The sequence below is a fragment of the Panthera onca genome, chromosome C1 (genome assembly GCF_046562875.1).
Source record: "Panthera onca isolate mPanOnc1 chromosome C1, mPanOnc1 haplotype 2, whole genome shotgun sequence".
NCBI lineage: Eukaryota > Metazoa > Chordata > Mammalia > Carnivora > Felidae > Panthera > Panthera onca.
The window spans coordinates 63,611,294-63,628,808 of NC_138346.1; the positions used below are offsets into that span (position 1 = coordinate 63,611,294).

The 17,515-nt window shown below is 38.2% G+C and overlaps 1 protein-coding gene across 6 annotated transcripts in view; it reads left to right on the plus strand.

Moving 5' to 3' along the window:
* Nucleotides 1-17,515, plus strand: part of LRP2 (LDL receptor related protein 2) — a 198,753-nt gene that overhangs the window by 122,247 nt on the left and 58,991 nt on the right. For all 6 annotated transcript variants that reach the window (XM_078451168.2, XM_078451170.2, XM_078451169.2 and 3 more), the window contains 11 exons: nt 390-567; nt 2,714-2,927; nt 4,244-4,477; nt 5,971-6,159; nt 9,088-10,008; nt 10,141-10,306; nt 10,689-10,847; nt 11,979-12,265; nt 13,169-13,372; nt 14,492-14,734; nt 17,215-17,340. In XM_078451168.2, coding sequence (XP_078307294.2) covers nt 390-567; nt 2,714-2,927; nt 4,244-4,477; nt 5,971-6,159; nt 9,088-10,008; nt 10,141-10,306; nt 10,689-10,847; nt 11,979-12,265; nt 13,169-13,372; nt 14,492-14,734; nt 17,215-17,340 — 2,921 coding nt within the window. The remainder of the gene's footprint in view (nt 1-389; nt 568-2,713; nt 2,928-4,243; nt 4,478-5,970; nt 6,160-9,087; nt 10,009-10,140; nt 10,307-10,688; nt 10,848-11,978; nt 12,266-13,168; nt 13,373-14,491; nt 14,735-17,214; nt 17,341-17,515) is intronic.

The following is a 17,515-nucleotide window of genomic DNA, read 5'->3' on the forward strand; positions in this document are numbered from 1 at the left end:
AGAATTAAATAACAGGCCTGAGAGTCGAGCAGGGAGGTACTTGCCAACTTTTACATCAGCTTTGTCCTTCCCAGGGCACTGCACAGTGCGTGATTCTTTGAAAGGGATTGACCATTGATGTAGGCAATTTCTTAGTCAGTCATAAGCTTCCAAATTGTCTGACCATGGTAAAATATTCCCAATGCAGGGTGCTAGCATCCTACCCCAATAATAACTAGGAAAAATACAGACATTGATAGAACACTGGTTATGTACTCTTCCACATTGTATGTCACAAGATATTAATGATTTAGACTTCTTCCATTGACTTGAGCACATCTCGAGGGCAATTCTCTTAAATATTCAATGAAATTGTTTTATTAAATGCTGGTGTTCTTTCATCGTTGTAGGAAACTGTACTGGTCGGACCAAGGAACGGACAGTGGTGTTCCTGCCAAGATTGCAAGTGCTAACATGGATGGCACATTTCCAAAAGTTCTCTTCACTGGGAACCTTGAACACCTGGAGTTTATCACCCTTGATATTGAGGAGCAGAAACTCTACTGGGCTGTCACCAGCACGGGAGTGGTATGCACACCCTACTGGTCTTTATTGCTGAGCGTGTATAGCTGATAATGATTGTTCCTTGTGTGGCTGTGTTTCCTAAACAATCTCACTTGGCCACGTGGACCAGTGTTGTATTATCCTTTCTCCCAATAACTTTTTTCCCTAGAGCAGATACTGCTGTAGTTGAATATTTTCTAGTCCAATATTTTCTAGTATGTGCACAGTTCTTTATAGAATAATGTTCCTTGCCATTTTCATCATCCTTTGTTTTTTTTCAAGATCAAACATTTCCATTTCACATTTCTTACTTGACTTGTAAGAGCCATTTCTTTCATGTTTTAGTGATTTCAGTGCTTTTCTTTGAAAGTTCTCTAGGCTCTCCAATTGTAGAGACTGAAGGGGAAAAAAAATGTACATACCAAGTTCCTGTGCACAGCATCCCCTCTTAGCTACATGTTATTTTCTAGTGTTTTGATATGGTTGGCACATATATGAAAACTCCCCTATAGAGGTAATTTTATATTCTGCAATAAGAAGCAGAAACTATATAATTTCATTCATTCACAGACATAGTATTTGATCATCACTGTTGTGCTTATGCAATTGAGCTGGGACAAGGCACATAGAAGGTGCTCAATAATAACTTGTTCAGTTAAAATATTGCTATGGATATGGAATCGAATGTGCGTTAAGTCTCTTCCTTGCCTTCTAAATAGTAGTGACTTCAGATCTGGTTTTGATGTTGGTGTTCACCATAATATTGTGCAGTAGGTTTGGTTTTCAGTTCATTATCAGTTCAACAAGTGCTAATTTCATTCCTAGTATGTATTTATCATGGTGATAAACTTTGAGGATTAAAAAGGAGCAGTGATGCTTTAAAAGCACTTAACAGACTTTGATGCCCATGTGAAATGATGAGGGAGCTCTTGTCCCATCTCATGATTTCTGGAACAACTTAGCCTGTTCCAGACAGTGCCCACCACCTTTCTCCCTTTTTCATCTGCTCTGCACTCCTGACTGTGTGAGCTTGTTATTTGTGTGACTCTCCATCTTTTCTCCCAGGTCAGAACCCTCATGTTTCCCCTCACTCGAATAATTGTGTCCTTATTTAGCCATTACAAAATCCTGACAAATTGTCCTCTGCCTCTTTTCTCATGTTCTGCCCTTTTCTGCCACTTCTACCATACTGAGCCTCTTCTCTCTAGCCTTGAGTGGATGACGGCTGTCATTAATAAACCTTGCTTTCATGATGGAGGCCTGTTACCTTCATAAAACCACAAAATAGGTTTGATCACTGCTCAGTCTATAGGAGTAGCTCCAAACACTTCAGCTGAGCATGGTCAGCTAATCTGGTCCTGGTCACCCCTTCAAAGCTCCCCTCTAAGCGTATCTTCCCTGTGCTCTAGCTTTCTGAAACTTCTGTCAGTTTCTAGGGCATAACCTGCTCTTGTAACTGCTGGGTTCCCTGTCAAGCAAGGCAGTGAGCCAAACCTCATTTGTCTCTCTTGCCAGAACTCAGCTCATATCCTGGCACAGAAGAGGCACTTGAGACAAGTTTCTGGAATGAAATCAAACCAGTTATGTCCACATTTTATTTTTCTTCCAAAAGCAGACAACTTGTCATTTCTCATTAGGAACTTCATTTTTGTGAGCTCTTTTCCAGTTTTCCAGAGTCATTTTCACTAAGACTTGTTAGCTCTTCTAATATAACAGCATTACCCTTTGCCCCATTCAAGTCTCGTTATCTTGTCATTGAGTGGAGCATATTTTCTGTTCCCATTGCAGAAATTGTTGGTGAAAATGTTAAATGCAGGGTCAGTCAACTCCTGGGTAATGGTCTACGGTTAGATATTGAATGTGTATCCTTATCCGGAATATCACATGCAGGGCCTAAAGAGGTTTATTTCCCTTTCCTTCACCGTGCCATTTGACAAAGTTGTTGGACTTACTTGAGCTCCAACTTCATCATCAGTGAAATAGGCATAATGACATTTGCTTGATCTATTGCTCCTTGTAATTGTGAATACCACATGAGAAAACAAATAGGAAAAATCTCTGTAAAGGATAGAGTGCTATATTGATGTGAGGTATTATTATTACGAGAATGTTAGTTTTTTCTCTCATTTCACCATGAATCAGTCAATGACAACAATTCTGATCTTTTTAGATTGAAAGAGGAAACGTGGATGGTACAAATCGAATGATCCTGGTAAACCATCTTTCCCACCCCTGGGGAATTGCTGTCTATGATTCTTACCTTTATTACACTGATGAACACTATGAGGTCATTGAAAGAGTTGACAAGGCCACTGGGGACAACAAAGTAGTCTTGAGAGAGAATATTCCAAATTTGAGGGGTCTCCGAGTTTATCACAGACATGGTAAGTATTTGTCACTGAAACCTACATATTCACAAATGTATAATGCATATTCCACACATCTACACACTTACATATAAAAATACGTGCCCACACACAGACCTGTATATGTACACATGCATGTAGGTTGAAATTACCTCAAATATTTAAAAAATGATAACCCTCTCATAAACTTGGCTAAATGTCGAAGACTAATCTGTCATTTGGAAAGCCAGGTTGATTTCAGAATAAGCTTATTCCCATTCCTTCTTCATCACTCCTTACTTTGTTTTTGCTTCATAGCAGTCCCTGACATATTATCTATGTTTGTTGTCTCTGTTTCTCATTAGAATATAACCTCCCGGGGCTTCTGGGTGGCTCAGTCGGTGGGCATTGACTTGGGCTGAGGTGGTGATCATGAGTTTGAGCCCTGCATCCGGCTGTGTGCTGACAGCTCAGAGCCTGGAGCCTGCTTCCGATTCTGTGTCTCCTTCTCTCTCTGCCCCTCGCCCCCTCACACTCTGTCTCCCTCTCGCAAAAATAAATACACATTAAAAAAAAAAATGTAAAAGAATGTAACCTCCCTAAGGACAGGCGTTTTGTCTATCCTGTTTCTTGCTCTATATACAGTAACTAGACAAGTTGCTGGCACATTGAAGGTGGTCAGTAAATATTTGTTGGATACCTGCTAGGAAAATGTTAACAGGATAGAATTTTTAATCTTAAAAGGAATACTTTCTGATTTCAACATTTTTTCATAGATAATGTACTTTTCGATTTTCCCCTTAGAATAGCAGTATGATCTAGAGGTGATTTTTTAACATTTTGACATATTTTACAGCTTTTAGTCTGTAACTGAAGTTTATTAAATGGTTTGTTTGCTGTCTATAACCTAGGTTTGCTACTTGGCATTTGTTTTTATTGCATGGGAAAAAACCTTTAAATGTTATTATTTAATATATTCTAAATCAAATGCCGATCACATTGTTGATCATATAATTAAACGGATGTAATTTTAAATGCCAGTACATAGGTCGAAAGGGTGAAGAAAATTAGAATTTGCATACTGACCTCTCTAATTCTTCTAATTCCTATATGATTTGTGGAAGAAAAACCATTGATCCTCTAATCTCTATTAAATAATGGTTGTGGTACCTTTATGTGTTAGTTGTATAAGCTGCAGTTGATTCAATGCTGTTTTTATGTTGTTAACCCAGGTATTGTGTTATTGATTAATTATTATTTATTATTAATTATTTGATGACCCAGTATAAAGTATTTGAGATGGAGTGGCAAATATGTGAGGTCAAAAGTTACAAACTAATTTTGATTTCATTTAGGCACATCCTTCAATGGCTGTAGCAACAATGTGAATGCCTGTCAGCAGATTTGCCTGCCTATACCGGGAGGATTGTTCTCATGTGCCTGTGCCAGTGGAATGAAACTCAATCCTGATAATCGGACCTGCTCTCCATATAGTTCTTTCCTTGTTGTTTCAATGCTGTCGACAATCAGAGGCTTTAGCTTGCAATTTTCGGATCATTCAGAAGCCATGGTGCCAGTGGCAGGCCAAGGTATGCCAACTCCAATATAAGTAAGATTTCACTCTGTCTTGTGCCATGTTGAATTCTTGGTGCCATAAAGCATTTCTTCACGTTTGGATCCAGCATGTAATGAGGTTGTCTCCTGAAATAAACTGGCTCTGCCTTGAATAGTTCTCAGACATTAGTGTGCATCAGAATTGGAGAGCTTGTTAAAACCAGGTCTGGACCCCATCTCCAGACTATCGCATTTAGTAAGTTGGGGTAGGGCCAGAGAATCTACATTCCTAACAAGTTCCCAGGTCATCTGATGTCACTGGTCCATGGACCACACTGAGAATGACAGGACTAGAGAAAGATAGAATGTAGCATGAGATTGCAAGAAGTAATCAGAGTTGGTGTTGAGAAGAACAGTTAATGGAGATTTAGGGTCAAGATTATGCTACTTAGAATAGTAATGAAGTAGTCCATAATCTGATTTGTTAATATCTGTTTGAGGAGTTGAAATAAGTTGACAGCATTAGTATCTCCTTAGTAACTGTATTTTTGCTTTATGCTTATATACAGTGAACATAGAAAATAATCACTTGCTTTCTAGATGAATCAAGAGATTTCTAGGTGTGTGTTACCACAGGGGGAACTAAATGTCTACTTGCATCATAAGGAGTGTGCCACAGGATAATGATAGAAATAAAAGATAGAAAGGGAAGAAAAAGAGTGAAGGGAATGGAGGGGTGGATGGTCAGAAGAGGTGGCAGAGTATATAGTGTAAGAAGTCAGGGAGTATATGTGCTGCTGAAGCGAGCACTGTTTACTCATATCTAAAAAGTTATGGATCTAAGTTACCATCTTCTAAAGATAATATAAAATCAATTAATTTTTCTCATAACTTTTATTTTGAAAATTTTCAAACACAGGAAAGTTGAAAAAAAGGTACAGTGAACATCCTTATACCCTTCACCTGGATACAAAAATTGTCAATATTTCAGCACATTTGAACTCTCAGTCTGTGTGTGTATGTACACCTGCACATACATTTAGTGTTACTAGTTTCAGGTGTAGAATGTAATCATGGACTCAAGTTTTTACTTTATTTTTTTTTCAATTCAATATATTATAAATGTTTACCACAATTACTCTTGATGCTCTGTTGAATTCATTGTGGCCAGGTAAAACCTCTTAAAATGGCTACCTGTATGATGTCATGATCTCATTAGTGTTTGAGTGCTTCCTTGCTTCTGTGTATAAGAAGGTGTTCTAGGCTTATCTTATAACCTTCCATTCCCAAACTTATAATCAGCTGTTTCTCCCGGAAGCCAGTGTTTCTTATCGTGGGAGATGGTTTTTAGAAACCACGATCTGGGTGGTAGGTGTGCTCATTGCAACTGGGAAACAGTTTTATTTTGCAGTGGGGGGCACAGTCAGAGAAGGGGGTTGGAAATGATGGTGTGAGAAGGAGGGCAAGCATTTTAAAGTTCTAGTTCGATCCAGAGTACTGTTTAATGATCTTTTCTTAAATGTTTCAGGACGAAATGCACTGCATGTGGATGTTGATGTATTCTCTGGCTTTATTTATTGGTGTGATTTTAGCAGTTCTGTGACATCTTATAATGCAATCCGTAGAATCAGACCTGATGGGTCTTCTTTTACAAACATTGTTACACAAGGAATAGGAGAAAATGGAGTTCGGGGTATTGCAGTGGATTGGGTAGCAGGTAGGTAAGCCATATAGTGATTTTATTGAGAAGTCTCTTTTTGTGTTTGCATCTCTATCGTCTTGTTTTATGCCAGAAAGTTTAATCTGACACCATATGCACTACAAAAATATTTTTCTAGAGAATTATTAGTATTATTTAAGATAAATTGAATTATGCTTTTAGACTAAGCTATACTTTTATTAAGTTAATTATAAGGTACTTCCGTGGACAAATTCATAACAGCTAATGCATTTTCTTCTATTATCAACATCATCAGAACTGTAGGCAAAATGATTGGAAAAATTATGTTGATTTTTTTTCACACTTAGATTAGCACCTAATTTCTAAATTAGAAATATATAAATTAAAATTTAGGGTATTAAATAAGGATATTAAACTATGTGAACCATAAAATGACAATAATTTATTTCAAAGCTGAACAATTTTATTAAAGAAATTTTTTTTAATGTTTATTTATTTTTGAGAGAGAGAGAGAGAGAGAGAGGGAGCACGAGTGGGAGAGGGGCAGAGAGAGAGGGAGACACAGAATCCAAAGCAGGCTCCAGGCTCTGAGCTCGAACCCACAAACCTCGAGATCATGACCTGAGCTGAAGTCGGATGCTTAACTGACTTAGCCACCCATGCGCCCCAAAGCTGAGCAATTTTAGCTGACAAATTCTTAATTGCTTCCTCTTATTAATGTGTTAAAACCCTTTGATTATTAGGCACTTTCTCTGTTTTAATTTTATTGAAATTTATTTTATTTTTTATAATGAAATACATAACATACATTTATTAATATTCTAAACAACTCTAAGAATGTAAATAGGATCTCCAGGTGGTAACAGGACTCCTCATCACTGACTTATTCCCTCGTTAGCCATTGTTGAAGCTCTCTTCAACCCCTGCCTGATCATAACCCTTGTCTCTCCTTTGATATGCTGACATTGAATTGGTTGGTAACTATCCTCACATGTGACTTGACATTTTCCCACTCTTGCATATAGCAAAATCACCTGCTGTTTTTTATTTTATTATTTTTTAAAGTTTTTATTTAAATTCCAGTTAGTTAACACACAGTGTAATATTAGTTTCAGGCATCATGTACTTACTTTTAAATTAAATTTTAAATTAATTTTTGTTTAATGATATGCTGAGAAACAAGTGTATTAAATGTATTATAATTTTTAGAATATGATCCTATTCTATAAAAAATTGGTATCATTGTGTGTTAATCAAGTTGGGTAAGTAGACAGCACTTAAAAATATTAAAATATATTATGAAAATCTAAGTACTCTAATAAGAGTTTATTGTAAATAGTAAATATCATAGTATGGTTAGATAAGGGTTTAATTGGGTTCCTAAATCCCATTTCTGATTACAAATTCCTATATTACTTTTGAGAGTATAGCGTCAACAGTCTATGGCCGATGGGCCAAATGCAGCCCACTGGCTGTTTTTAGTTCCACAGTTTTATTCAGAAATAATTGATATACATCACTGTATAAGGTTAAGGCATAAAGCATGATAGTTTGATTTTCACATATTGTGCACAATAATTTACAATAGGTGCAGCTAACATCCATCATCTCATATAGATACAGTAAAAAGGAAAGAAGAAGAAAAAAATATTTCTTCTTGTAATGAGAACTCTTAGGATTTACTCTCTTAAATACTTTAATATATACCATACAGCAGTGTTGACTATAGTTATTATGTTGTACATCCTTAGTACTTATTTTTTTATAACTGGAAATTTGTACCTTTTGATTATGCCTGTTTTGTAAGTAAAGTTTTACTGAGACACAACTGTGCCTATTTGCTAATGTATTATCTATGGCTGCTTTTTGTGTTTACAGTGGCAGACCTGAGTACTTGTGAAAGAAACCATGTGCTCTATAATGCCTGAAATATTTACTATCTGGCACTTTTTGGAAAAAATTTGCCAAGCCTGGATTGAAGGATTTAAACATACACAGAGTAGATCAGTAACATATTGCATATTGGCCTGATTTCTCCCGAGCAATTTTGATTCAGACCTAGGAACAAAATAGATGTTCCTTGGTAGCAGATTTGACAGTTCAACAATAGGCTTTTGACTACATGGAATCAATATGGGATCAGTATCTACTCATACTGCCTTCACACCATTGTGGGGTTTTTTTTCTTTAATTTATTTTTCAATTTTTATTTTTGAGAGAGAGAAACAGAGACAGAGAGACAGAGCATGAGCAGGGGAGGGGCAGAGAGAGAGGGAGACACAGAGTCTGAAGCAAGCTCCAGGCTCTGAGCTGTCAGCAGAGAGCCCGACGTGGGGTTTGAACCATGAACCGTGAGATCATGACCTGAGCTGAAGTCAGATCCCCCAACTGATTGAGCCACCCAGGCGCCCCCCCCACAGCATTGTTTCTTTCTAGCATTTACATTGTTTTGTAATGTCAAAAGACAAATGGGTTTTTGTTTTGATGGCTGTAGAAGGTCCATGTGATGAAAACTGCTACACTGGTTAGAGTATACTATTAACTCATGTTAATTCTAAGCACAAAGAGCACTTGATGACATTGATAATGTCAGAAACTGCTGGCTTTCCCTCTTTACTCCTTTCCTCATGTTGGGAGTAGAAGATATGTCATGATAATATGTATTAGAGTCTTTGGAGATTTAGGTGTTAAACATTCAGTTACACGTTCTGAAAAATACATTTTTCAGTAGAAAGTGGGTTATCACATTTGCTATAAATTCCAATCTGCTTTAGAAGCTGAAGGTAGGCACTGTCTCTTTAAATTTGAAGAAACAATTTCTTTAATAAATAGTTATTATCTTGGAAAAGATAACATTTACTGATCCAAACCTCAACCGTATATATTTTGTTCTGAATTTGAAAGGTACCCTCTTTTTCCTTCTTGGTTTTGCACTTACCAGCATGCTCTTTCATTTTCCTGCAGGAAACCTTTATTTCACCAATGCTTTCGTGTCTGAAACACTGATAGAAGTTCTGCGGATCAACACCACCTACCGCCGTATTCTCCTTAAAGCCACAGTGGATAGACCCAGAGATATTGTTGTAGACCCCAAGAACAGATATCTCTTCTGGGCTGACTATGGGCAAAGCCCAAAGATTGAACGTTCTTTTCTTGATTGCACTAATCGAACTGTGCTTGTATCAGAAGGCATTGTCACACCACGGGGGTTGGCAGTAGACCATAGCAATCGCTATGTTTATTGGGTTGATGATTCTTTAGATATAATTGCAAGGATTGGTATTGAGGCAGGGGTGTCTGAAGTGATTCGTTATGGCAGTCGTTATCCAACTCCTTATGCCATCACTGTTTTTGGAAATTCTATCATATGGGTAGACAGAAATTTAAAAAAAATCTTCCAAGCTAGCAAGGAACCAAACAGCAATGAATCACCAACAGTGATAAGGGACAATATCAATTGGCTAAGAGATGTAACCATTTTTGACCAGAGTGTTCAGCCCCGGTCACCAGCTGAGGTCAACCACAACCCTTGCTTGGAAAATAATGGTGGATGCACCCATTTCTGCTTTGCTCTCCCTGGATTGGACACCCCTAAATGTGGCTGTGCGTTTGGAACCCTAGAAGGTGATGGCAAGAGCTGTGCCATTCCAACAGAAAATTTCCTCATCTTTGCCTTGGAAAATACCTTGAGAAGCTTACACTTGGACCCTGAGGATCATAGCCCACCTTTCCAACCAATAAGTGTGGAAAGAGTTGCTGTAGACCTGGCCTATGATGACATAAGTAACAGAATCTACTTCACACAATCTTTAGGATCTGGAAACGGTCAGATTTCGTATGTCAATCTAAATTCAGGGACCAGGTCTTCTACTGCCATTATTTCAGGTAAGAGCACTTCAGGAGCAGCTTATATTGGAAATTGACACAGTGTAATCAACACATGTGGATGACCTAGAGGTTCTAAAATGCTTTTTGAGATTCTAATACCTTTGTGTGTGTTTATTGGTATATGTCCAGGTAGAGGGAATCCTGATGGCATTGCCTTTGACTGGATCAATAGAAGAATATATTACAGTGACTACACCAATGAGACAATTAACTCAATGGCCGAGGATGGGTCTAAGCGCACTGTGATAGCCCACGTTTCAAAGCCAAGAGCAATTGTTTTAGATCCTTGTCGAGGGTATGCTATGGTCTCGTTTATCATATTTCTGTATGTTTATTTCTGGAGGGAGTGGGGCCTGAAATTATATTATGTTCCTAGACAGCCAACATTTTATTGGCTTGAAACTCTATAGCTGTATATTCAAGTGTGAAAAAGCATGAATGATTTTGACTAGGAAGTAACTCCTATTGATGCTGGAAAGGCTGGCCGCTCATCAGGAATCAATGTTCTGACTCAGTAAATCCCTTTTAGGCAAATTGTGTGGGTGAGAATGGAGTGGGTTTCATTTGCCATATTAATGTCAAATTTGCAGGTAAAGAAGACCGCCATTCTTTTAACCTTTTTAATTATTGTGAGCTTCCTTGTGGTGAATTAATTATGACTCCTTTTGGATGACTAGGTACATGTACTGGACTGACTGGGGTACCAATGCCAAAATTGAGAGAGCCACACTGGGAGGAAATTTCCGGGTACCTATTGTGAACAGCAGCCTGGTCTGGCCCAATGGGCTCACTCTGGACTACGAGAATGACCTTCTCTACTGGGCAGATGCCAGTCTGTATGTGTCTTTCATTATTCTTGTGCGTGTTGATAAGACTTCTTGTTTCTACTTCTAAAGGAGGGATTTGCATAATATGATGAAAATATAATATGCCAAATAGACATGGCCAAAATGTAGAGTCACAGTTTTATGAACTATGTCTCAGCTTGATGAATGTACCTGTGAAAATTGGTCTATCATGAGATTGAATAATTATGAACTAGAAAGCATCTAAAGACACATTACAAGATGGGTTAATTTCAATTATAATTACAAATATAATCACTCAATTTATAATCTCCAGGCCCCATGTAACTATTATAAAATATGAATGACTTTTAAATGCACGTTGATATTAAGTTTCCTCTAGGCTTTAGTCTTCCATATCTTGTTAAAAACATTTTCCTTTAGTCTTTGACTATTGGTCATCTTCTCAGATAGGTTTTTCTCAGCCAATTTTGCAATGTTTTCTTATAAACCTTGGTCAATTCTAATTTTATATGTAACTTATTTAAGTAGCCCTGAAATTACATTCCAGTCATCTTAATGGTACAGCTGAAAAAAAATGAGATGATTTCATTTATTATTGCTGGTGTTTCCGTGTCAGAAATCTTAACTTATTTTGCTTATTTTCTTAAGATTTTGGTCTTGTGACACTAGCACCTAACAATCTCATCTTTTCTTTATCTTCTCATTTGAAGCAAGCAGTGATGTTTAAGTGTCTAAGTTTGGATCATTTTAGGTAAATACCTCAAAGGACTAGGTACATGTCAAATTGAAACCTGTCATTAAGGGAGTAGGAACGAATAAGTAATTCACATTTCATTGAGTGACTAATATGTCTAAACATATGTACTAAATATATACTAAACATTGAATTCCGTGCTTTGCATGTATTATTTCATAATATTCTCCTGTTCCTAATTTCAGCCTGGTTCCCTGTGTAGGCTTACTTATAGGCTATATTAATGTTTGGAGATCAGGCCCTTGTTTCATAAGCAAACCAAGACCTTCCATCATTGGATGAAACTTTTTTTCCTGCCTTATACTACCCTTGAAAAGAAAGTTGGGGGCTTGTGTAAAGGAATGGTTGGAATGGTTAGCATTGGGTTGCCATTGGATTGCAACATGTTTCTTGCTTTATTTTAGGCAGAAGATTGAGCGCAGTACTCTGACGGGCACACAGCGTGAGGTCATTGTCAACAGAGCCTTTCATCCTTTTAGCTTGACTCTCTATGGCCAGTACATTTATTGGACTGACTGGAACACAAAAAAAATTTACCGAGCTAACAAATATGATGGGTCAGGTCAGATGGCAATGACCATGAGTTTTCCCTTCCGGCCTAATGGTATTCGCGTTATTGTGAAGAACCAACAGCAGTGTAGCAATCCTTGCAGTGAGTTTAATGGAGGCTGCAGCCATATTTGTGCACCAGGTAAGGCATTGCCCATGAAGATCGAATCATGTAGTATAATAGTGCTGATGACTGGTAGGGAAGGCTGAGTGATACTCAACTCTAAGAGGTGAAAATCAAAATTCTCCTTAATTTCAGGGTAATTCATAAAATAGATTTAGGGGTTTGTATGTTTAGAGGAAGACTTTGATAGGTTCTATTTGATATGGAGCCCTCTTAAAAAAGGCAATTTTAACTCAAGGTTGATGGAAGTAGAAACATGGAGTCTTTGGCCGCCAAACTTCATGAATTAAATAGAAATTCCATGAATGAGGGGCGCCTGTCTTACTTCGGCTCAGGTCATGATCTCACTGTTTGTGAGTTCCAAGCCTACATAGGGCTCTGTGCTTACAGTGCAGAGTCTGCTTGGGTTCCTCTCTCTATTTCCCTTCCCCACTTGTGCTCTCTCTCTCTCTCTCAAAATGAATAAACTTAACAAACTTTTATAAAAAAAATAAATTATATTACTGAGCTTACCTCCCTTATGAAAGGATTTACTTCTTCCACGTAGGAGGTACTATTATAGTTTGATATTTTATAGTGTGATATTATGTGTTTCATAGTGTGTTTTATAGATAGCAACAGGTTCATAGAAAGATGCATCTTTTGGTACTATTGCTGTATAGATTTTGCTGAGAAGGGAGAATGATTTCTATTGTGTCAGTGCAGGCAAGAGCTAATTGTTTAAAGATTAAGGTGAATTAGCTGTATTTATTAGAATTGGTGGTTGTTCTTCATGGAAAAAGGACTCAGAATATAGTTGAGAGTTGATGGGAAGAGTTTCTATGGCTTGTCTTGTAGCACATTTAATATAGAAATATTGCCACTGCTATTCTGGAGGGGAAAATAAGCAAATCCTTTGCTTATTCGGAAACTTTTTTTCAGGTCCAAATGGTGCCGAGTGCCAGTGTCCTCATGAGGGCCGCTGGTATCTGGCCAACAACAAAAAGTACTGCATTGTGGACAATGGGACACGATGTGATAGCTCCAAGTTCACCTGCCTCAATGGGCACTGCATCTCAGAGCAATGGAAGTGTGACAACGATAATGACTGTGGTGATGGCAGTGATGAGCTGGAAATCGTCTGTGGTGAGTTGGACTCTCAGAGCTTTCGTTAGGAAGCAAACTTGTCTTTATGCCGTGTTTTTGGTGCAGAATCCTTCTGTGTGTGCGTAGGTTTCAATTTTGTGCCAGTGTGTCCTGTTAGAACTGAAAACTGAGAACGCAGACTATTACATCACATAGAAGCTGGTATATCCGCCAGGGAGTAATGTATGATGTTTCAGTAGGAAGCACTTCCTCCGTGGTTGAGAGCAAAGGTGCTGGAATAAAATCCTAGCTCTGCCATTTACAGTCTGTGAAGCCATGGAGAAGTTACCCAGCCCTTCTGAGCTTCACACACCTCCTCTGGAAACTGGAGGATTTTTGTGAGGAGAGAGACCATATATAAAAAACACAGCATGGGGTTTGGTACATGTGAAGCATGACTTAGCATGGAACTAAGAACTCTACTAGGTGATTGTTATCATTTTATTAATTTTCATAGCAGAAGGATCATTAATGATTTATTGAAATCATTCAGTATTCAGCTTCCATGTGAGTGGGGTGAGTAAAACACTGGAAGTTAGCTACCTTTTCCCAATAGACTGTAGGGGCTGAGAGTTTTATTTTCCCTAAAGAGATTGTATTTGCATGCTTTTCTGTGATTGAGGTAAAATTTTAAATTGAGATGACAGAGAATAACGTTTGCTTAAGATAACTAATTTACTTTAAAAACATACACAATATGTTTTGATTAATCTAATTTAATGTTTACCTCATTTTGCACACAGTCCATTTTGCAGCCTATTTTGCTTTAGAAGGTAAACTCAAAGTACCCATTTTATTTGAGTGTATTTTTCTAGAAATTAGGATTCCTAATTTCTAAACAATATATTGTTTTTTTTAAACATTTATTTATTTTTGAGACAGAGAGAGACAGAGCATGAATGGGGGAGGGTCAGAGAGAGAGGGAGACACAGAATCTGAGGCAGGCTCCAGGCTCTGAGCTGTCAGCATAGAGCCCGATGTGGGGCTTGAACTCACAGACCAGGAGATCATGACCTGAGCCAAAGTCGGACGCTTAACTGACTGAGCCACCCAGGCACCCCTCTAATTTGTTGAATGCTTTAATCAAGAAGTCTCGTCAATGTCTTTTCTTCCTTTTAGCGTTTCACACCTGCCCTCCGACAGCCTTCACCTGCGACAATGGGCGATGCGTCCAATATCATTACCGCTGTGATCACTACAATGACTGCGGTGACAACAGTGACGAGGCAGGGTGCCTGTTCAGGGACTGTAATGCCACTTCAGAGTTTACTTGCAATAATAGAAGGTGTATTCCTCTTCAGTTTGTCTGCAATGGCATAAACAACTGCCATGATAATGACACATCAGATGAGAAAAATTGCGGTAAGTTCACCAAGTACTTGGGAGCTCTGCTAAGTTGGTTCCTCTGTTATTTTAACATGGCCCATTCAGTCCATAACCTATCTCAGACCTGGAATTAGCCACTTATCCCAAGAGACCTCATTCCTTTTTGTAGATTTAGAAATTACCACAGTGTTGAGTTGCCCTTCCCTATTTGGCTTTCATTGCTTCCTGGGCTTTTCAGTGTACTAGAGCTAGGAAATATAATTTTTAAGGGAGAAATTATATTTTAATTTAAGATTACATTTTTTAACTTATATTTTATAAATCCTATCTCTTTTGTGCTTAAAATTGGTTTCTGATTACTTTAACATAGTTACTTTATTGCTTTATTCTACAATAATTTCAAAATGCCTATAATAATTTCAAAATAACCACACACATAATACTACTACCAGTAAATCTAATCATACTCTAAGATTTTAGATCCCTCTTGTTCTTAGATTATGTCCTGTTAGGGATATGTAGCCCAAATACTGGTTTTTAAAGTCCTTTGAATTTTTTTTCTCTGAATTGTTATGCTATTAACTTGATGCAGTGTTTGCTTATGTTACTGTTTCCAAATTTCAGGAATTGCTTTCCTTCTTCTGTTTTTATTTCTTAGTTTTTATTTATACAAACTAATATACATGGTTCATGGTCAAAATTGTATCATGAGGTACATTCACAGTAGTCTTTCCTCCTTGTCCTCTCCACCCCACTCACTCTGAAGTATTCTCAATTTAACATTATTTTATTATTAATAATAATAATAATAATAATATTATTATTATTATTTGACACTGGCTGAAAGAGAACTTTCTATTACTTTTATAATGCAGAAACTTCAACAGCATCCACTTAGGCCAGTTTGATGGCCAGTTCCTTCCCCTTTGCCTTTTCCAGCTTGAGCCATCGACTTTGGTCCCAGGATGTTGCCTTCCCAGTGATGGTGGATCTCATCATATCTGTCATTATAATTGGTCCTGATGTCTTTCACCAGCTTAGCCAGAGGTCCTTTGTCTTCTAGGTTAACCTGTGTGACGTTGACAGTGGTGCAGGTTGTGTGGACCAGACATCCCAGCCTGGCCTTCCCCATGATAATGCAGTAGGGGACCCATCTTATGACACAGGGTAGGCAGGAAGACAACCAATTCAATGGCATCCACATCATGTGTAATCCCTACTGGCTGAGCCTTCTTATTATCCACCAAGGTGGTGACAGTATTAACCCCAGCTCCAAGGACAGGCAGCCTCTTAGTGGGCACATCCCCTTTGTTGGCAGCTTTCTTCTCAGCCCGGTCCAATAATCTCTTCTTCTTCTCTTGCTTTGTCTCTGGTCTGTATTTGTGGACCAGCTTAAGCAGTTGAGTAGCTGTCCAAAGCCTGGGTAAACTGGTTAATCATGGGAGGCACTTTTTGATGTTTATAGAGAATAGCCCTTTGCTGCTGCAGCCGGATATAGCTAGGCCATTTGGCAAATTGACTGAGGTCCCTTTTGGTCTGGATCTCCTGTCCGATGCCAAAATTCTTGGGACTTTTCTGAAACGAGGGATTAACCACCTTCTTGGCCTTCTTCTTCACAACAGCAGGGGCTGGGCTACCTTCTTCCCCTTAGCCATCTTTCCTTTCAGCATCTTGGATGCCTCGAGGAGGGACTGATTATTGTTTCTTTTTTTTTTTTGTAATTTTTTTTTAACGTTTATTTTATTTTTGAGACAGAGAGAGACAGAGCATGAACGGGGGAGGGGCAGAGAGAGAGGGAGACACAGAATCTAAAGCAGGCTCCAGGCTCTGAGCCATCAGCCCAGAGCCCGACACGGGGCTTGAACTCACAGAACGTGAGATCGTGACCTGAGCTGAAGTCGGATGCTTAACCGACTGAGCCACCCAGGTGCCCCTATTGTTTTTTATTATAAGCATCTCTCTCTCTTATTACACACACACACACACACACACACACACACACACACACACACACACACATATTGTTTTTCTTACACATATTGTTTTTCCTGCTGTTTTGAATCTTGCTTTCTTACTGTTAACATATATGCTGGAGATCATACCATCATTACTTGTCAATATATAGAGCTCTTCTTCATTCCTTTTTACAGCTACATATTACCTCATTGTGTGGATATGCCACAGTTTATTTAACCAAGAGTTGATACTCTTGTTGATGAGTTAATTAAATAATTAAAATTAAATAAATAATTGAATAATTAAAATAGATGGTTTACTACAGAGTAAGCATGCTCCCTTCTCCCCTGCCCTTACCAGCTAGAGATACCTCTTTTTAGTCTAGAATCTATGGTGAAACAACTGTCATGGTTATTGCCTCCGTGAAAGCTTTAAAAATGCCCCCCTTTCGGTCTTCTCAGCTATTTTGAGTCCAATAGGTCTATTTGTGTGGACATTGTTAATGCTATATATATATGTGGTAGATACGTTCCAATATTTACCTGGCTGTCTTTTCTAAGCTGAACGTGCCTGCCTGCCTGGATATGTAAAATGTCAGACTACGAATATTTGCATTCCTCATTTTTACTTGTGTGACGAAGACAATGACTGTGGAGACATGAGTGATGAAAGCCCTGTTTTCTGTGGTAAGATAAACTTGTTTCTCTTTCTGTGGTTCCCGTGACGCATGTCTTCCGCTAATACATAGATATATGGTCTGGGTGTTTGCGCTTTTTGTCACTGGAAATTGACCTCAATGGTAGATGCAGTGGGCAGTTCTTTTAGGATGTGATGAGAGGGGCAGTCCCACTCTCTGTTTTC